General features: G+C 42.9%; 2 protein-coding genes across 2 annotated transcripts; one reads left to right on the top strand and one right to left on the bottom strand.

Moving 5' to 3' along the window:
• The first annotated feature begins 344 nt into the window (after positions 1 to 344).
• Positions 345 to 17323, top strand: m (zona pellucida domain-containing protein miniature). Its single transcript, XM_017068796.4, has 8 exons — positions 345 to 621; positions 1645 to 1753; positions 10319 to 10424; positions 13511 to 13664; positions 13728 to 13855; positions 13929 to 14076; positions 14780 to 14902; positions 14969 to 17323. The coding sequence occupies exons 3-8, from the start codon at positions 10347 to 10349 to the stop codon at positions 16399 to 16401; spliced, it is 2064 nt and encodes a 687-aa protein (XP_016924285.2). The 5' UTR covers positions 345 to 621; positions 1645 to 1753; positions 10319 to 10346; the 3' UTR covers positions 16402 to 17323.
• On the bottom strand, positions 10782 to 11808 carry LOC108005489 (farnesol dehydrogenase). Its single transcript, XM_017068795.4, has 2 exons — positions 11124 to 11808; positions 10782 to 11045 (listed from the first exon to the last, which is right to left on the bottom strand). Exons 1-2 carry the CDS (start codon positions 11697 to 11699, stop codon positions 10866 to 10868), a joined length of 756 nt encoding a protein of 251 aa, XP_016924284.2. The 5' UTR covers positions 11700 to 11808; the 3' UTR covers positions 10782 to 10865.
• Positions 17324 to 17749: the final 426 nt, after the last annotated feature.

The following is a 17749-nucleotide window of genomic DNA, read 5'->3' as shown; positions in this document are numbered from 1 at the left end:
TAGCGGCGCCGCAGCAGCGCCAGCAACAACAACAACAAGTTCTGGCTGAGCTGTGCTCATTTGCGCAGCTGCCAACGCAGGTGTAAAAAAGCTCGTTGCGCAGCCGCAGTCGGCGCAGGCAGAGCTTTTCCCCCTGTGTGTGTGTGTGTGCGTGTCGTGTCTTGCTCAGTCTTCTTCTTCGCCCGCTTCTTTCTCTCCCTCTTTCTCTCTTCTTAGGCTGCTGCTGGTGCTGCTGCGGCTACTTCTTCGTCTTCTTCTTGCTGCTGTTCCCGACAGTTACATTACGAGGCCAAAGAAAGTATCGCCTGGCTGGCTCGCGTATTTCGCGTTCGTCGCTCGCCGAGTCCACACGTGCTGCTGCTCCCGGTCGTGATCCGTGATCGTGATCCGTGATCCCCGATCCCCCGTGTGTTAGCCGAGAAAAAAAGAAGAAATATAATATTAAATAAATACATATATTAGTAAAAAACATCCAAAGTGCCGACGAGTGTTAGTGCATATATTTTTTTTATTGTTGTTATTATTGTCGCTGCCGTTACCGTTACTTGCCTAAGAGCAAGCAACACCGAGAAAGAGAAAGAACGAGCAGAGAAGAGAGTAGCGAAGAAACGTTCCCGTGAAGTGAGTGTTTCTTCCACCAAAAAACAAATTGTTTTTTTTTTTTGTTTTTTTTTTCTGATTGTCAATTGAATTTTGCGTTGTGTAAAATGTCCAGGATTTGCCATTCTTCCAGCGTCTGGATCTCTTTCTTCAGCTTTCTGTAGAGCCAAATATCCAGTCTTTGCCTTCCCAGCCTCTGTTTCTTTTCTTCTGCTTCCAGTAAAGTCTGGAGTTGCAGCATCTTAATCTTCTCCGTCTTTGCAGTAGAGCCAATCGCATTTTGAGTTCTGTGAAACATCCAATCCTTGCCTTTCCAGCATCTGCAGCCTCGTCTTCTTGCGCTTCCAGTGGAGCCGATTAACCAGCTAGACAGCAAATGCAGCCGAGCATTTCATGCTTTCTAATTTTCCCAATTAGCACAAATGCGGCTGGCTTGTTGCCTCCGCTTCTTGCGCGCACCTCGTCTTCCACTGATTCTTCTTTATCTCTCGCCTGCAGAGTGTCTTCTCAGCCTGGCCAGAATCGAAATCAAAATCAAAGGTGTTGCATGCACTGCCTTGTGGGGCGGCTGGCACTTTCCAAAGTTTTTCCCGTGTGGAAAATATAACAATCATACATAATAATAATCATAACAATCACACGTACAGCAGAGACGAGCCATAGAGGCCCACAAAAAGTAGCAACGTCATCTGGCGTATCATATATTCCCACACGCCCCAACAGGTGCACTATTTATTGACTGACCCCCAAAAGCCCCCCCCCCCCCCCCCCCCCCCCAATACACACAACTCGCACACACCTGTCAAATGGCAACTAATCATCAATCAGTCGCCATGAGCACGGACTTCTCTCGGACTTGAGCTCAAAACTCACCGATGATGATGATTCTTCTTTATTTGCGTTACGTGTTAGGCGGTCCGGTCCAGTCCAGTCCGTTCTGTTCCGATTTCACTTCTGTCCACCTTTGCTCTGTACATATTTATACCACACTTTTTTTTCGGTGTGCTTCATTCACTCACATTTTAATGCATTTGCCAAACGCAGCGCCGGGATTTCACAAAAGCACGGAAATATAAGGAGTCCACTGCAGCGGAGATAGATCACGTATCACACACAGCTGTGTCTTGACCCTCGGAAAGATTACTGTTTATCGGTAAGTTTGAAGGATTTCTAGGTTAAGTAGTAGTTAAGATACCGTTATACCATGATACCATAACCATGATAGGGTCAATCTAGGGTTATATCTATAAGTCAATCGAAAACTTTTAGGAACTGATTGTACTACCAAAAAACTATGGGGATAGTTAGGATACAGTTGTATTTGGTTAGAGGATAGATACCAAATATGGTTGAGTTAATAAAAATGCTTTAAATGCATCATCATCATAACTTTGTATGGTCCTGAAAAGTCTTTAAAGATTATAATTCTCAACTTAAGTGAATTTGAAGCAAGGAGTGCAGCAATCCTTAACCCACCTGGCATATCGCCATATTAATTAAACAAGCCAGATGATGGTCGATACCAAGACAGACAGATAACACGGGGATAAGAGTGTCGAAAACAAGTTTATTAACATACTGTTTTGACACCTCACCCGACCACATTCCCACCATTAAGACGTGTGGCAATGCGACAGCCCCTCATTCTGGCTGCAGATTAAATGTTATGACAACTTTCGTCAATGCACTTGGTTCATTAGTCTGTGCGAATGTCTGCATAGTACAGATACAGATAAATAGAACAGATCTTTGCGTAGATACACATATATCTGTAAATGTATGCTGGTGGCCAAGAAGTGAGCGGTGGTAGCGGTGCTAATGCATTTGATCCGTTTTGGAGCGCATTAAATGCACCGTTAACTACTTCGAATTCTAATTAAGCTGATGCGACAATCCAAAGCACGCCGCTGTGGCACAATAAACTCAATTCCAGGAGGCCAGATTGGCAGCACAAGTAGCAGCAGCAATAGAAGCAAACAAACACGCGACTTGGCCATAAATGCAATGCGGTATGGGAATCGGTATTGGAGAATCAGTATTGCCATCGGTATCGAACAACGGCAACTATCTCCACGGCGGCGGCGGCGGCGGCGTCTGTTTGCACTGGACTATCTCTTTGTTTGGCCTCAAATGATTTGCTTTAGCCATTATTGGTGGGACCCTAAGCGAGTCCGCTTACCTTTCCCACCCCCTCCCCCTCTCCGCTGAGCTCAAGGTCTGCCCCCTTTCTTCATTCATTGTTTGAGAATCGCCTCTCCAAGTCTCATCGATGTACCAATGACGCATAATTTATGAGCTACTGCCGCGATCGACCCAGTAAATTCTATTCCCAGTGCTGCGCCGCTCTTTCACATCCATTTCCACATTTGCGGACACATCGTAGATACAGCAGATACAGATACAGATGCAGATACAAAGATACAAAGACATGTACAATATGCAGATGCGGATACCAGATAAAGCCCCGTCGACAAGTCTTTTCTTCCACAGAATGTTAATTTGTATTCAGCCATCATCAAAGATCTTCGGAAACTGGCCAAAGTTTGTAGATTTAGATGGCTTGGCTTGGGTATTCGGGGAGGGATGCCGGCGTCTCGTCGTCTAACTGTTCTTCGCCTTTCTACAAACATTCCATAATGAAATGGAAACTTTTCGTGGCACATTTCGGCCTTTAGTGCATATTTGCTTTAGCCAAGCGGAGTTTGGGTTAGAAAAGTGAGAGTACTGATTGACCTAATGGGGCTCATCAAGCTGGGATCTTTAAGATAGCTTTTTTTTTCTTTTAAGAGGCGGTGTCACTTGAAATCTTTGGTAGAAAAGCGATATGCCATAAACCTATAAATAATAGGGTATTTTTAGGTTATTACTACCATAATCTTAAACACAATGTTTGGGATTATAAAAAGTATCTTGAATTTCATCTTAAGCATTGTGAAAGATTTGAGCATTTAGGGAATTCAAGATATATTTGCTTTGGGATCATATCATATTTTAGAGATTATAATAAAGATAATTATGTTTTTGGGTTATGTACTTGGGTACTTAATCAGACAGGCATTTATCGTTTAATGAATCTAAAAAAGAGTCTCTAAGTAAGATTGTTCTATAAAGATTTTAGATTAGATAGATTATTTGCTTTGTATCTCATCCAATACCGAACTTAAGCACACTTACGTTTTCCGTTGACCAACTTCAGCAAACTCTATATCTACAAAGCTGAAGTCTCTGTAAACTTGCCTTAAAGCTAATACCAAGACTGTCTGGGATCCGAGTGCATATTCAAACAGCCTGAAGCCCTCTTGACACCCAGAGTGGCCAAATGACCCAAGGGCATAGCATATCGAGCATCTCTTGAACACTCTGCGGCATAAACAAGCCCAATAAAGTTGTTAAGTTTTCGTTGGCTGCACTTGGTCTGTGCATCCGATGATAAGCAGCTGGATGGTTGGATGGGTGGTTGACTGGCTGGACTTGGCTTTGCATCCCAAAGAGATCTCCACTCTCCATTCGGCATTACCCAGTCCCGAATCCGACCAGCATTGTTTGCACTTGACTCTGGGAGGGAGTGGATGTTGATGGAGGATGAGTGGGCTCCCAGTTGGCAGTTGTCATGTTGACAACAGACTGCCAAACAAAAGTTTCGCTACAGCGGCTTTTTCGGTATATGAATGTGTATGTGTTGGTTGGATGGTGTTGGGGGAAGTGCTCTGCAAATGGGTCTCCAAGCTGTTTTGAAGCCATGATTCCCAGGCTCTGGGCCTGGCCCAAATTTGAATAGCCATGGCTGGCAATGGAAATGGAAATGGAAACGGAATGGAATGGAGTCAGGGGCCATTTGACACGTTCTCGGTCTTTGCCAGAGCCATTTGAACGTTTCCAGCTAAAGAGCTACAGTGAATAGCTGTTGACAACTGCTGCAGCAACTGGGAAACGATGTCATCTTCAATGCCCCCCATACCATCTCCATAGCATATAGCATCTCCCCACTTGCATGAGATTTACTGGCAAATTGTTGCCTCCCAACTTTAATATTCTGAAGCTATTAAGTCCCGCCACTGGGACAAGCAGACTGTTCGCAGCTTGTTTGGCAAACTTAGGTTCGCAAATGGATCCTATGCATCGCTGGGGTCTGAGACTTTAATTGCCGCGCCGGTTCGTACCAGGCTAATTACACCGAATAAAATTGCATTTGGCGATTGTCCGACGAATGCGCCCCCGAAAAAAAAGTGCCAGAGAAGGAAAATAACAAAAAAAAACGCTGGCCAAAAGTGGACAAACTTGCTCCAAAAAGGTGGCGGCTAACTCGGAGCTGCTGGCTGGTTTGGAACCAGTTTAATTAAAAGAAAGTGAACCATTTAAAAATGTATTTTGATTTCGGCTTTGCTTTTCCCATAGCCAAGGCATCATTATCATTATCGTGATTATTGCGCTTTTCACTGCAGCTAAGCTCTAGCCTTTCGAGCAGTGGCTAAAAATACGGGTATATTGTATGAATATCTCATCAAAAAACTATAAAAAAAAACTATAGAAAATATATGTATATAGGCAGAAATGAAGCATGGGCAGGTGATTTACCGTTTGCTTTTTGCACAGGCCGTTATTCGATTCGAAAGTGGTCGGCGCCATCGGCATTTCCAAGTTTCGGATCGGATCGGATCGTATCCGATGGATGCAACTGCATTTCCATTTCCACTTCCATTTCCATTGGCATTTCCACTGGCATTTCCATTTCCATTTGCAAAAGAAAAGTGAAAACCAGCGTAACCGTAATCAAAGTTCGGCATTGATCGCCTTTTGATGCGACATTTTCTTTTCGATTTCGTTTTGATTCGTTTTTGATTCGCTTTTGATTCGCTTTTGATGCGATTCGTTTTGACTGATTTGATGCATAGTTAATGAGTCAATGAATGGATCGCCTTTGAATGGGTTTTATTTTCGGGTATATGGCTTGCCGGGGGGTAAATTGAGGGGGGGGGGGGGGGGGGGAGATAGAGGGCCTATCTTGCGGAGCGTGTCGAGTTAACTTCTACTTTTCCGCTCTTCCGCTCTTTTTCCCGCCGCTGCAAGTGCGGTACTGTTAATTGCACCGCCAGAAGAAGGAGAAGAAGAAGCAGAAGAGGCAGCATCGGCGGCGTCATTAATTAAGCGCCACTAGAGCGTGCAACACGCGGCCAAAGAGCCCCGTCGCACTTTCTTTGGCTTAGTTAGTAAGTTAGTTAGCTAGTCAGTCGGGGGCCCAACTCTTTCTGTCCCCAAGCGAATCCCAGCGCTGGGAAAGGTGCTACTTTTCATAGCCAGGTATAGGGGTATATACCATAAACACACTAAAACAGGCATTATTTATAGACCCAGTCAAAGGTATATTCTTCAATTTGTTGTCTAATTAACAAAGTACGTATGGTGGCCAGAGATATACCTATTACTATAACCAAAAACAATAAAAACCGAGGAATATGTTGGTATAAAGAAATAATAACTTATTTGTAATTATGGTTTATGGTCTTTAAATAGTTGTTAAAAACCGTCCATTAAATATTATTCATTTTCTAGCATTAAAAACAATCAAGATAGGTTAACTCTTTGATACCAAGGAAATATTGCTATTTAAAAATAAAAAATCGAATGTGTTTCAGAGGTCTTAAGCCTAAAATGAACCATATAATTAAACCATATAAAATTAAAACTAATTAAAATAATTACAGATTAGCTATTTAGTATGAGTCAAAGAGTTTAAAAGTCCGATTAGTTTCAAGGTAGGAAAAAATATAATAATCCCTTCTTTTGCTTTAAGGTCTTTATAACAAGAGTTAAATATAATATAATACCCATGTGTTCGACTCACTTCCTAACTCCAAACGTAGTTTGGGAGTTTATAGGTATTTTTAAAAAGTACTGTTAATAACCCGTAGATAGATGGTTATGCGAACCATTTAGATAGCACCCTTCAGTGCCCCCGGGTAAAGCTCTTAATTGGGCGCCCTCTGTCGGCGCACATGCAAATCACCGCCTGATTTACAGTTAGTCTAGCCGCAGTCTGGGTCTCTTTATTTGGGCGCCACTTACCGATTTCGGACTGAAATCCCACCAGTTTTCACTCTTAGCTCGCTAGATGAAACCCCAAAACAAACAAAATTATAAACTAGAGGGGAGAAATTAATTGGCTTCGAAATTAAGACAAATAAGCATATCGGCTGTTTACCGTTTACCGTTGGCCAATATCATGTCGGCTCTTTTTATATTTTTTTTAGTATTTACAGTTCTGCGAGAGAATCTCCACTGACCGCATTTTTCGCTTCATTCGGAGGCTTGTCCATCATCTTTTCGTGCATTCGAATCTCGAATCTCGAATCTCTCGTATCTTCAATCCACAAATTCGAATTCGCTTTGTTTCCGATTTCATTTTCACCTGTTTTATAGCTGCGCACCTGGGTAAAAGTGGGCACACAAATCGGACAATGAAAAGGAGACAAGAAATGAGATTTTATTATTATTGCTCTATGGCAGTGCTCTGTGGGCTTGACTGCTCGACTGACTGACTGACTGGCTGGCTAACTGATTGATTGATTGATTGCCGGCGTCTCTTTAATTGCTGGTCGATCTGGCGAACAGGGAAAGTGCGGACCGAAAAGCAGCAGCCAACGCACAATCGACCGGGTAAATATTTATCGGATTTATTCGGTCTCGTGTGCGAAAGAATTGAACAAATTGGAAAGTTTGCAGTGAAATTTTCGGCCATCTAATTACAATTAACGGCAAAAGCGTGATTCCCCGCGCTACTAAAAGTTCTTATCTGTGGGTTATATCGTTACGATATAGTTTTTAAAAATCCTAACTTGGAAATCAATGGGTTCCATAGTTTTTTAAATGCTATCTTGGAAATCATTTATTGAAATTCTGTTTGACTAAAATAGCGATGCAATAGAACAGCTATAATAACAGTACTTAACAGTATTCCTTTGAAGTGTACTAGCAATTTGGCCTTGAAATGTTAAGGTACTCATTGAGACTAGTACGATTTTCTGGCCTAGATCAAGTTTTGGAAGTAATAATAACAATGTTAAGGATATTTTTTTCTCGTCCGCATGTTAAACTAAAACTAAAAGTTTATTTAATTTGTGTTTTAAATCCTACGTTTACTTTAACATGCGGATAAGAAAACGGCTATGGTTAAAGAATGTCGATAAAATACCCTATTTTGTGTTAATACAAAGGGCTATATTTTTTCAACAATTGGATATCATTGAAAAAATACCATTTTTTATTTATTATGTGTTAATACTAAGTGACAAATTTTTTCATCAAATGGATATGGACTGGTTTACAAGAGCTGTTTTTATATTTTTTACCCTTTTTTTTCTTTAACTGCAATATGTTTGAGGACCCGAACTAGAAATTTAAATAGTTATAAGTGTAATAGCCGCAATAAATTAAGTTTACACCAAATGCTTAAACTACAAAGATTAATTGACTAGTTTCGATGGGTACTTTCAGAATTCTATTTGCAAATTACGGTTACATTTTTAGTGTATTCCTGTGAAAGAGAACGTATAGTAATCCAGTCTCTAGGAATTTCCATGGTAAACCTATCTAAGTGTTAACATGCCAATCAACCCCCCGTTGCCACTGATCCTTAATGTCTCAATCAATTAGAAAAGTGAAGAATTCGGTTGACAGTGGGCACATTTCTCAGCAGTGGGTCACCGAACGGGCCACGTCCGATTTTCCCCCGATGATTCACGTTCAATGGAGTTGGCTCCATTCCCACCTCCATCTCCATCTCCATCTCCATCACCAACTCCACCTCCATTTCCATTTCCATCGACATCGACATCGATCTCAGGCACCTCAATTTGCAATGTTGAAACGGCGCCCCCGGGGGTCCCGTGATCGAATGGATCAGAGTCGATGGAGATCGGCAGGTTGCTTGGGTCCAAGTTCGGGTTCGAGGATCAGGTCCAGGGAAATTGGCCGCCCGGCCGTTTATTAAATTTCAATTTGTTTATGGCTTCTTTTCGTGGTCGCGGCCGCACATTTGCGCCCATTTCACGTGGCCGGGCAATTTTGGACCGATCCGTTGGTCCATTGGTTCAATGGTCCATGGGTCCACGTCCATGTCCATGTCCATGTCCATTGGCCCATTCCATTGGCCGGGGGGCGTCAGGTTAAGTGCGATCTGGCCCCAGATACGAGCAGCGCGCTAATGACGAGCATCGACATCTTTATTACCCCGACGGGCTCGTTCGACGAGCTCCAAAAAACCAAAAAAAAAAAAGATATGTGTACATGCCACAACGAGCAAGGGTAAGAGCCTTTAACAATTGATATTTAACATACGAATTGGTCGGTGGACCACAACGATGACGATGATGATGATGATGACGATGTGACCGCGCCCACTCTGTGTTCTTGTGCCGCCCCACAAAAAAAAAAGTACAGGGGAACCATCAAGGAGAAGTGGAAGCCCCGAAGAAAGGAAAGGAATTCGGGTTAAGAATTCGCTGGGAAGAATTCCTGCTACTACATAGCCCCTATAATTAAGTCATGTGGAATTACTTAATGACACTACCCTACCAGCTTCGTTTTAATTGGATGGCCAAGTAAAAGTGTTCTCGATATCACAGTAATTATCTTAGGAATGCTTTTCATGGCATGATTAGCCACCGCAATCAATAATATGTTCAAGATGATTTATTGTTAACGTTCCGAAACTTTGTTTTTCCTCCAATCAATAGATCATTAAAATGTTCCATTAATATCTTTAAGCTTCGACATTTAAAGCCCCATTAACATAGGTACAGAAGTCGTTGGCAAATAAATCTTAAGAAAAATATATACCTTTAATTAGATTTAAATAGAATTGACATTCGATCTCTAAAGCTTGTTAATGATCTAGCTCCGCTCCTTAGATTACAACTACCTTTTTTCTTGCCTCCAAGCATCGATTAACGATTGTCAGTCGTCAGGAAAATCGATTGCAATGGGATCAGGAGATCAGTCAATCTTTCATTGCAATCGTTGCAATTTTTATGGCTCCGTTTACTGCCGATCACGACTTTCGCTCCCTCAACCTGCGGTCTACAGAGAATTCGTGCCTTTTGCTCGATATCGTACTTCCTCGTTCTGGTGATTTGTGAATGTTCGCCCATTACGATTGCCGCCCATTAAAAATATACCACAGATACTTTATAGTTGCAAATCAAAAAGTAAGAGTTAAGTATTTCCCTCGCTCAGCCCTCAGTTTATTGTACACATTAGATCAATTAATGGTGTGCCATTAATGGAATGTTATTATAGTATAGGATAGTATAGTATAGTATATAATGTTGATTGGCTTGAATGGGCGTAGAATAACACACATGTGTCGGCACAGTGGGGTGAAAGCGTTTAAATTAGTCATGTTAATAAGGGGAAATACAGCTAATTTCTACTTTCCACCACTGTGCTACATCAATTAGGTATAATTTAAATTGTATGGAAATAAGCCATGTACTAAACAAACATTTTCGGTATTTTTGACTGGTTTTCTTTGGTTGGGTTTGTTGGCCAATGACGCAGCAGTCTATTTATAAAGAGGTGGAAAGAGAAAACCTGATAAGTCCCCTGCGGTACTCACCATTATTAATGCCTTTGGTGATTTCTAATACACAAATCATTGAGGTAGTCCCTTCCGGAACTTGAACTTAACTAACTTTTTACTTTTTTTACCTTTCACTTGCAGATCCGATCGCCACGCCCACAGCGCCATTATGTGGAGCCCACAAAAAGGCCCTACACGACTGTGGGACCTTAAGTTTAGAAGCTGTATATTTATCTTACACTTAATGGTAAGTAAGCGGAACTAAAATCTATACAATCTACATTTTCAAGTGTGAACCATAAATAGAAGCAATTAGAACTTGTATCTTATCAACGGGGGTCTTATCACTGGAAATCGAAATTGTTTGATAAACAAATGTGTTGATTAATGAACAAATCTGATGAGCTGATATTGCAAAAAGTATTGTGCGATTTTTAATGAAAAAGATATGAATCTATATTGCAATACATGTTATAATCATTATGACTCTGAAGAATCATTAGTTCATAAATAATATTGCTTTCCATATCTTAAAATTCGTATAAGATCTGATAGCAATTAAGTAGCTTGTTGAGAGGGGAGTGTGTAAGATCAGAACCCCCACTTGAAAAACGTTTTCTTATTAGATCAAATGTATATAATTATGAAGGTGTACCTAAGACTACAAATACGGTCAGGAACCGGACGCCTAGATGGTCTCGCCCACGGGCTTGATGATCAGCTCGTGGATCTGGACATTGGGCGGGGTCTGGATGCAGTAGCTGACGGCATCGGCCACATCCTCGGAGCGCAGCAGGGGCAGGTCGGGGAAGTGGACGAGGGCGGCCTTATCGATGATCTCAGTGTCCACAGCGCCGGGACTGATGCTCTAGAGGTGGTAGAATTGAAAATACAAAGAGATCGATCAGTATGTAACTCAAACAAGTGGTTATCTCTGCCTACTAACCGTGATCTTGGTCTGGGTCTTGCTGTTGTGGAACTCCTGGCGGAGGACCTCTGTGAGTCCAGTGATCGCATGCTTCGAGGGCGAGTACATGCCCATGGTGAAGCCGGGAATATTGGGCACCCGATGACCGGCCACACTGTTCACGATCACAACATGACCATCGTTGACATTGCGCTTCTGCAGGGACTTAAAGGCCTCGCGAGTGCACCATGACACGCCCAGGACATTGGTGTCCAGGATGGCACGCAGATCGTCGCCATTGCCCTCCTTGGTAATCCCGACTCCGGCGCGTACGATGCCGGCATTATTGACCAGGACATCGGCGCCACCCAGGGTGGCATCGATCCAGGCGAAGGTGTCGATCACCTCCTGCTCCTTACTCACATCACACTTGCGGACATGGAAGCGACTGGCCTGATCCGCTGGCAGCGAGTCCTTCAACTCCTTCAGGCGCTCCTCGCGACGGGCCAGACCCACGACGACCAGGCCCTTGGACACCAAATCCTTGCAGCAGGCAGCTCCGATTCCCGAGCTGGCGCCCGTGACAACAGCAACGCGATTTAGCCAACGATCCATAGTTGTTATGTTTATTTGTGGGTTTACGATTTAATGTTTATCCGGGTCTGGAGACGGCTAATATACACGGTTGGTGTGCGAACGCGACCTGCTCTAGAACTGCTCTTTCATCGCCGACCCCACTTGCTTTTATAAGCCCCCCCGAACAACCGACCAGTTCCGAAGTAAATTGCGAGACTCGAGAGACTATTTCACCACTCGGACTCGATTCGGCCGATCCAAAAAAAAAAACGAACTCGCCACCCGGCGTTTTGGATTGTAGCGTAATCGTGAGTGTGCACAAAGCTATAGTATAGTCAGCTTGATCAATTCATTCTAGAATAATAACACACAATACATACTATATGCGGTGCGATAGCCCTCTCTATTTTTATGTGGGAATGAGAATGAGTGGAATTCATAATGGGTCAGAACTTTTGTTTGGGGCTTCTGAATATGAACTACCAAATCACAATTAATATGTTTGTTTAGCTTTTTAATATTTTTTAGGGTTGTGCTGAAACAGGAACTAGAGAAAAAGACAAAGACTTTAATTTGAAGCGTTTATTAGTTAGATTATAATTAAATCTGGGAATCTATGGAAAGTTTACAATCATTTACTAAAAAAAATACCATTGCTATTCTTATTTTTATAGGTCACATACCTCAGCATTTATGTCTGATTATTACGTATACGTAGTGTTGTCTATTCTTGAAAATTATATAAATATTCCCACTAAATACTATACATAATTATATAATTATCACAATATATGATAAAACCAAATTAGAAGTGCTATAATTGCTTGTTAGTGGTGTTTCCCTTATTAAAAACTTAATTTCTTATATAATTATACAAGAAAAAAAAGATGATGTAAAACGCGCACACTATTAGATTGTGAGAATAATTACCAGCGAAATGTGTTACATGAAAATGCAATAATGCAAACGATACGTTTGCTTGATCAAGATGTAAAACAATTACATACCATTTGCATAGACTAATTTATTCAGTTAGCCAACTGGAAGATCTGGCTGGATCCGTTCGCTCCTTCATTACCATTCTCGTCCGTTGAGGCGACGCCAGACAATGTGGCACCAGCAGGCCCGATCGGAAACTATATACCCGGCTATATCTAGCCACATATCCACTCGTTCAGGTGGCTCTCCAGTCCAGTAAGGCAACTTTTACTGTGGCGAAATGGGGGGGGGGGGGGGGGGAGAGACTTGGGGTAAATGCAAATTCCTTAGCGGGCAACTCGATCAGACTTCCCTCGATTTGATTTCGGACTGAAGTCGAGGCTGCAGCTAAAGCTGAAGCCGAAGCTGATCTATGCGGCATGTGGCAAGGCAGTTTGGGGCAGGTATCGGTATGCAAATATGCAAATGTCAGGTGCAACTACCTCCCGAAACCTCCTCCTGGGATCCGAAGAAAACGCTGCCAAACGGATGCAGGCCAAGTGGAATTCGCTTTCCCATTTCAATTGGCCTTCATTGGCCATTGGTTTGGTGGACCGAAGATCGAAGACCGAAGACTGGAGACCCCGAAGACTGGGCAGCCGAAGACTGGAGATACTGGATTGCCGTTTCGTTTTTATTGGCAACACGTTTGTCAGGTGCCAGGTGCCAGTGGAACCGTTAGGAGCCCACCCACAAGGCTGGCCAATAGATTTCGGGATGGTTTTGGGTTGTAGGAGTTCAAGCAATATATCTATATAATACGGAACCCCTTAACCCATTATACACAACTTTTATTTATGGTTCTCTACTTAAACTTACTTACTTAAACTCTTAACTTAATAATTCTTTGTAAATTCCCCTTAACATTACAGTTTAGTTTAGTCATAGCTGGTAATGAACTGTGGCCCATGGAGCGGCCAGACGGTATGCCCAATATCGTTTCGCTGGAGGTGATGTGCGGCAAGGATCACATGGATGTACACCTCACCTTTTCGCACCCATTCGAGGGCATTGTCAGCTCCAAAGGTGGGTTTATACTAGCCCTTAAATCTATTATATAGTAATATATTTGTATAATTATCCCTGAAGGACAACACAGCGATCCGCGCTGCGTTTACGTACCGCCCTCCACGGGCAAAACATTTTTCTCCTTCCGCATCTCGTACTCCCGCTGCGGCACCAAGCCGGATCTCAACGGACAATTCTACGAGAATACGGTGAGTTATCGTCAGCCTCTATAAGATGAATGTTTTCTTATCATATTATATTCCTCTTCCTCTTCTTTACCAGGTGGTGGTCCAATACGACAAGGATCTGCTGGAGGTTTGGGACGAGGCCAAGCGATTGCGCTGCGAGTGGTTCAATGACTACGAGAAGACGGCCTCTAAGCCGCCAATGGTCATAGCCGACCTCGATGTCATCCAGCTAGATTTCCGGGGTGAGTTCTCTTCTCTAATCAATGGGGATAGGTAATTAGAAAAAATATGATACTATATGATTAACTTTTTGATAATCTTTGGCCATTATCATGCTAAGCCACATATCAATGTAGAAAATGTTTAAGATCTATATCAAACCGTCAATTAATATTTTATACAGTATAACTTTCTTAACTTAAAATTTCTCTTATATTTTTCTCAATTCTTGTCCCCGAAAGTCGAACTCTTATAGCTCGAATTTCTCTATAACAGGTACCAATATCTGTCTTGCGCATGATTTACTTCTATAAATTAAATATTTTTTGCGCTCGAGTACTATAAAGTTGAAGCTTATTAATGTTTATATGAATGACAAATAACTTTTGGCTTTTTTTAAAAAGGTTAAATTAATATTATGTTCTTAGGAATCGTACGATTATAATTGGTATCAATGTTATTCTCAAACTTCGACTTAATTTAGCAAAACGTCGTTGTTTTAGAAATATAAAAAAATACTGATGAACGTATCTAAACCTATGCAAACATTTGACGAGGAAAAACATTTCGTCTTTAACTCGACATCCCTGTATTTTTATTGGACTTCGAGTTATAGAGGTTAAACCTTAGCATCAAAATTTTTGTATTATATTATACTGATATACTTTATACTTTAAAAATAGATATTCTATTGATACATCTTATACCAATTTTATTATCCCCCAGGTGACAATGTGGACTGTTGGATGGAGATTCAGCATGGCAAGGGACCCTGGGCGCCTCCAGTGAGTGGTATAGTACCACTCGGCTCTACTTTGACCCTGGTGGTGGCCATCAATGACTATCGAGGTGAGATTGGTTGGCTTTGGGGACCTCCTTATAGTCATATGCTAATCCTAACTCCATCTCCTCCAGGCGAGTTCGACATGCGCGTAAAGTCCTGCGTGGCCTCCGATGGATCTGGTCATGTGATCAACCTGTCGGATGAGTTCGGTTGCGTCCTGCGACCCAAGATGATCTCCCGCTTTCTGAAGGCCCGTGCGCCCGACGAGCGGGCCACCGTGATCACCTACGCCTTCTTCCACGCCTTCAAGTTCCCGGACGCCCTGAGTGTGCACATCAAGTGCAAGGTGGAGATCTGTCGCCATGGTTGCCTCGATCATTGCCAGAACACGGGCGGTGCAGGTGGAGGTGGATCCGGAGAGGCACTGGGCCTGGGCCTGGGTCTGACCAATGCCAATGAGCGCAAGGATGTCCACATGTCCGATGCGATGGGCAGCAGCAGCAATGATCTGCTCAGAGATCTGGCCCTGCCGCCGGGCGGTCAACATGGCATGGGCATGGGTATGGGCATGGGCATGGGTCCGGATCACGATATCTTCTATGAGGACATCATCCATGATCACAAACAGACGCTGGGCGGCGGCGGCGGTGGTCTGCCAGCTGGCGGGGATTATGGTCATGAGAAGAGCGTTCATCTGCAGCCGCGTCCGGTGCACGAGGATCCTGAGGAGGCCGATCTGTCGGATCTGTTTGGTGATGAGGACCTGGCCGACTTGGACATGGAAGGCGGCGAGGGCGAGCGCTACTTGGGCCTGAAGAAGAGTGGCAAGTTCCCCCATGGTCCCAGGCAGCTGGAGGCCCAGAAACGCATGGGTGTGCCAATGGCGGGACCTCGATCACTGGAGCCCCATGGCCAAAATGATGAGGATGTGCCCAGACCAGTGTACAGGCCACAGGCGGAGGCGTTGAAGAAGCCACGCGAGGATCACATCGATTTGGACAAGGAAGAGGAGGCGGAGAAGGGAAAGAAGGAGGCGAAGGAGAAGGAGGAGGTACAGGATAAGGCTGGGGATAAGCTGGCTGGCGAAGGAGGAACTGCCTCCAAGAGCCGACGCCGCCGATCCCTGGTCATTTCCGATCGCAAGGTGCGCAGCGCCGACGTGGGCGTCAGTGGGCTGTACGATGTCATATCCGAGGCGGACCTGGCCTTCTCGCCGGACTCCAAGCAGGAGGCGGTCACCGTCTTCCAGGGCAAGATCAGCGAGGAGGTGGTCTACGGCATTTGCATGCCGGTGCCGGGTTTCAGCATCCTCTTCATCGTGGTCATCTCGGCGACGATTGTTTCCGCTCTGGTGGCCGGATCCCTGCTATATCGCTATCAGCTGCAAAAGGAGGCGCTGGAGAAGCAAACGCCCATGCCGCCGGTCACCGGAACCCTGGCCTCCTGGATGACCCTGCGGCTCTTCCGCCTGCGACACCTGCAGCAGCAACAGCAGCAGCAACAGCAACAGCAGCAGCAGCAACAAGTGAGGCAGCCCAGTTCAGGACACGAAACAGTTCAGTGATCAGCAGCCAGCATCAAGATCAAGATAGGAATCGGAATAGGAATCGAAATAGCTATCGAAATCGTAATCGCAAACGCAATCGCAATCAAAATCGAAATGGAAATGGAAATGGAAACAGAAACGGAAACGGAAATCAAAAGCAAAATCAAAACATGTTGCCCACACGTCTATGCCTTCCATTATTATTATTATTTATTATGATTATTGTTTTTTTTTTTGTATTATTGGGTTGTTTGTTCAGGATCCTGATCCAGACAAAGAGATATATAGTATGGTGCAGATATCAGAGATCGGGCAACAATGCAATACTCGAACTGCTCGTTTCGGTGCTGAATGTTTTACAAATTTTTTTTTTGTATTTTGTTTTTTTGGGTGCATTTAGTCGTAAAATTGCATAGTAAAATGAAAACAATAGAGAAATGGAAAGTACACAAAGAGAGAGACACACAAATACAATGAAGACTCCGGACAGGTGCTCCAGGTTTAAGGAGTTGGGTGTCATCGCACATCCGCTAGGCGTAAGGGAACTTATTTATTTATACATATATCTATAACTTATACATAAAGAGATTTAGCTGTAAGCCGAGCGGTATGGAAAATTTTAAATTTAATGTTTTTTTCGGACACTTGTTTTGTTTTTTTTTATTGTTGTGTGCTCCTTTCGGCATCGAAATCATTTTAGGGGGAAATTTAGTTAAATTATTCTATAGCCAAGTCGATCGTTTAGAAAATTCTCATACTCACACACATGCAACACACAGACCTACTCACGCACACATACAAACGACTACCATTTTCCATTAAAAAACAACCAACAAAATAGAAATGCAATTTCTTGCATGCATATTAAAATTTAAGAGCAAATTTTGTAACTCGAAAATTTACAATTGAATAAAGTCTAGATAAGTTGAAAATAATGAAACTGAATTTTCATGTTGCATTTTAACCACTTACTTGTGGAATTAAAGGGTATATTGTAGTCGTAGGAAAGTATGTAAAAGGTAGAGGGAATCGATTTCACATTTTTAATTCACTGTAAATTTTATTTTATTTAAATTATCAATATCTATTGGCGTACCAAGAATGATTCACATCGGTCTGTTAGTTAATAAGTTGAATTGGTAAGCTGAGTAATGGGTATATGATATTCGAGGCACTCGACTACAACTTGCTCTTTTATTTATATTACATAGTTTATAGTTTATAATCACATTTTGTTTTTATTTGAATGGGTAATTTTCACGAGCAGCTCATCGATGTGTGTGTTTGCCGACCACTGTTATACACTGTACGTGTGGCGACAGAGCAGATCTATTCCCTATGCCCACTTAATGGGATGCTGCTAACC

The sequence above is a fragment of the Drosophila suzukii genome, chromosome X (assembly GCF_043229965.1).
Source record: "Drosophila suzukii chromosome X, CBGP_Dsuzu_IsoJpt1.0, whole genome shotgun sequence".
Taxonomy (NCBI): Eukaryota; Metazoa; Arthropoda; class Insecta; order Diptera; family Drosophilidae; genus Drosophila; species Drosophila suzukii.
Note: the sequence above shows the minus strand (reverse complement) of the source record. Positions and strands in the feature narration are given on the sequence as shown.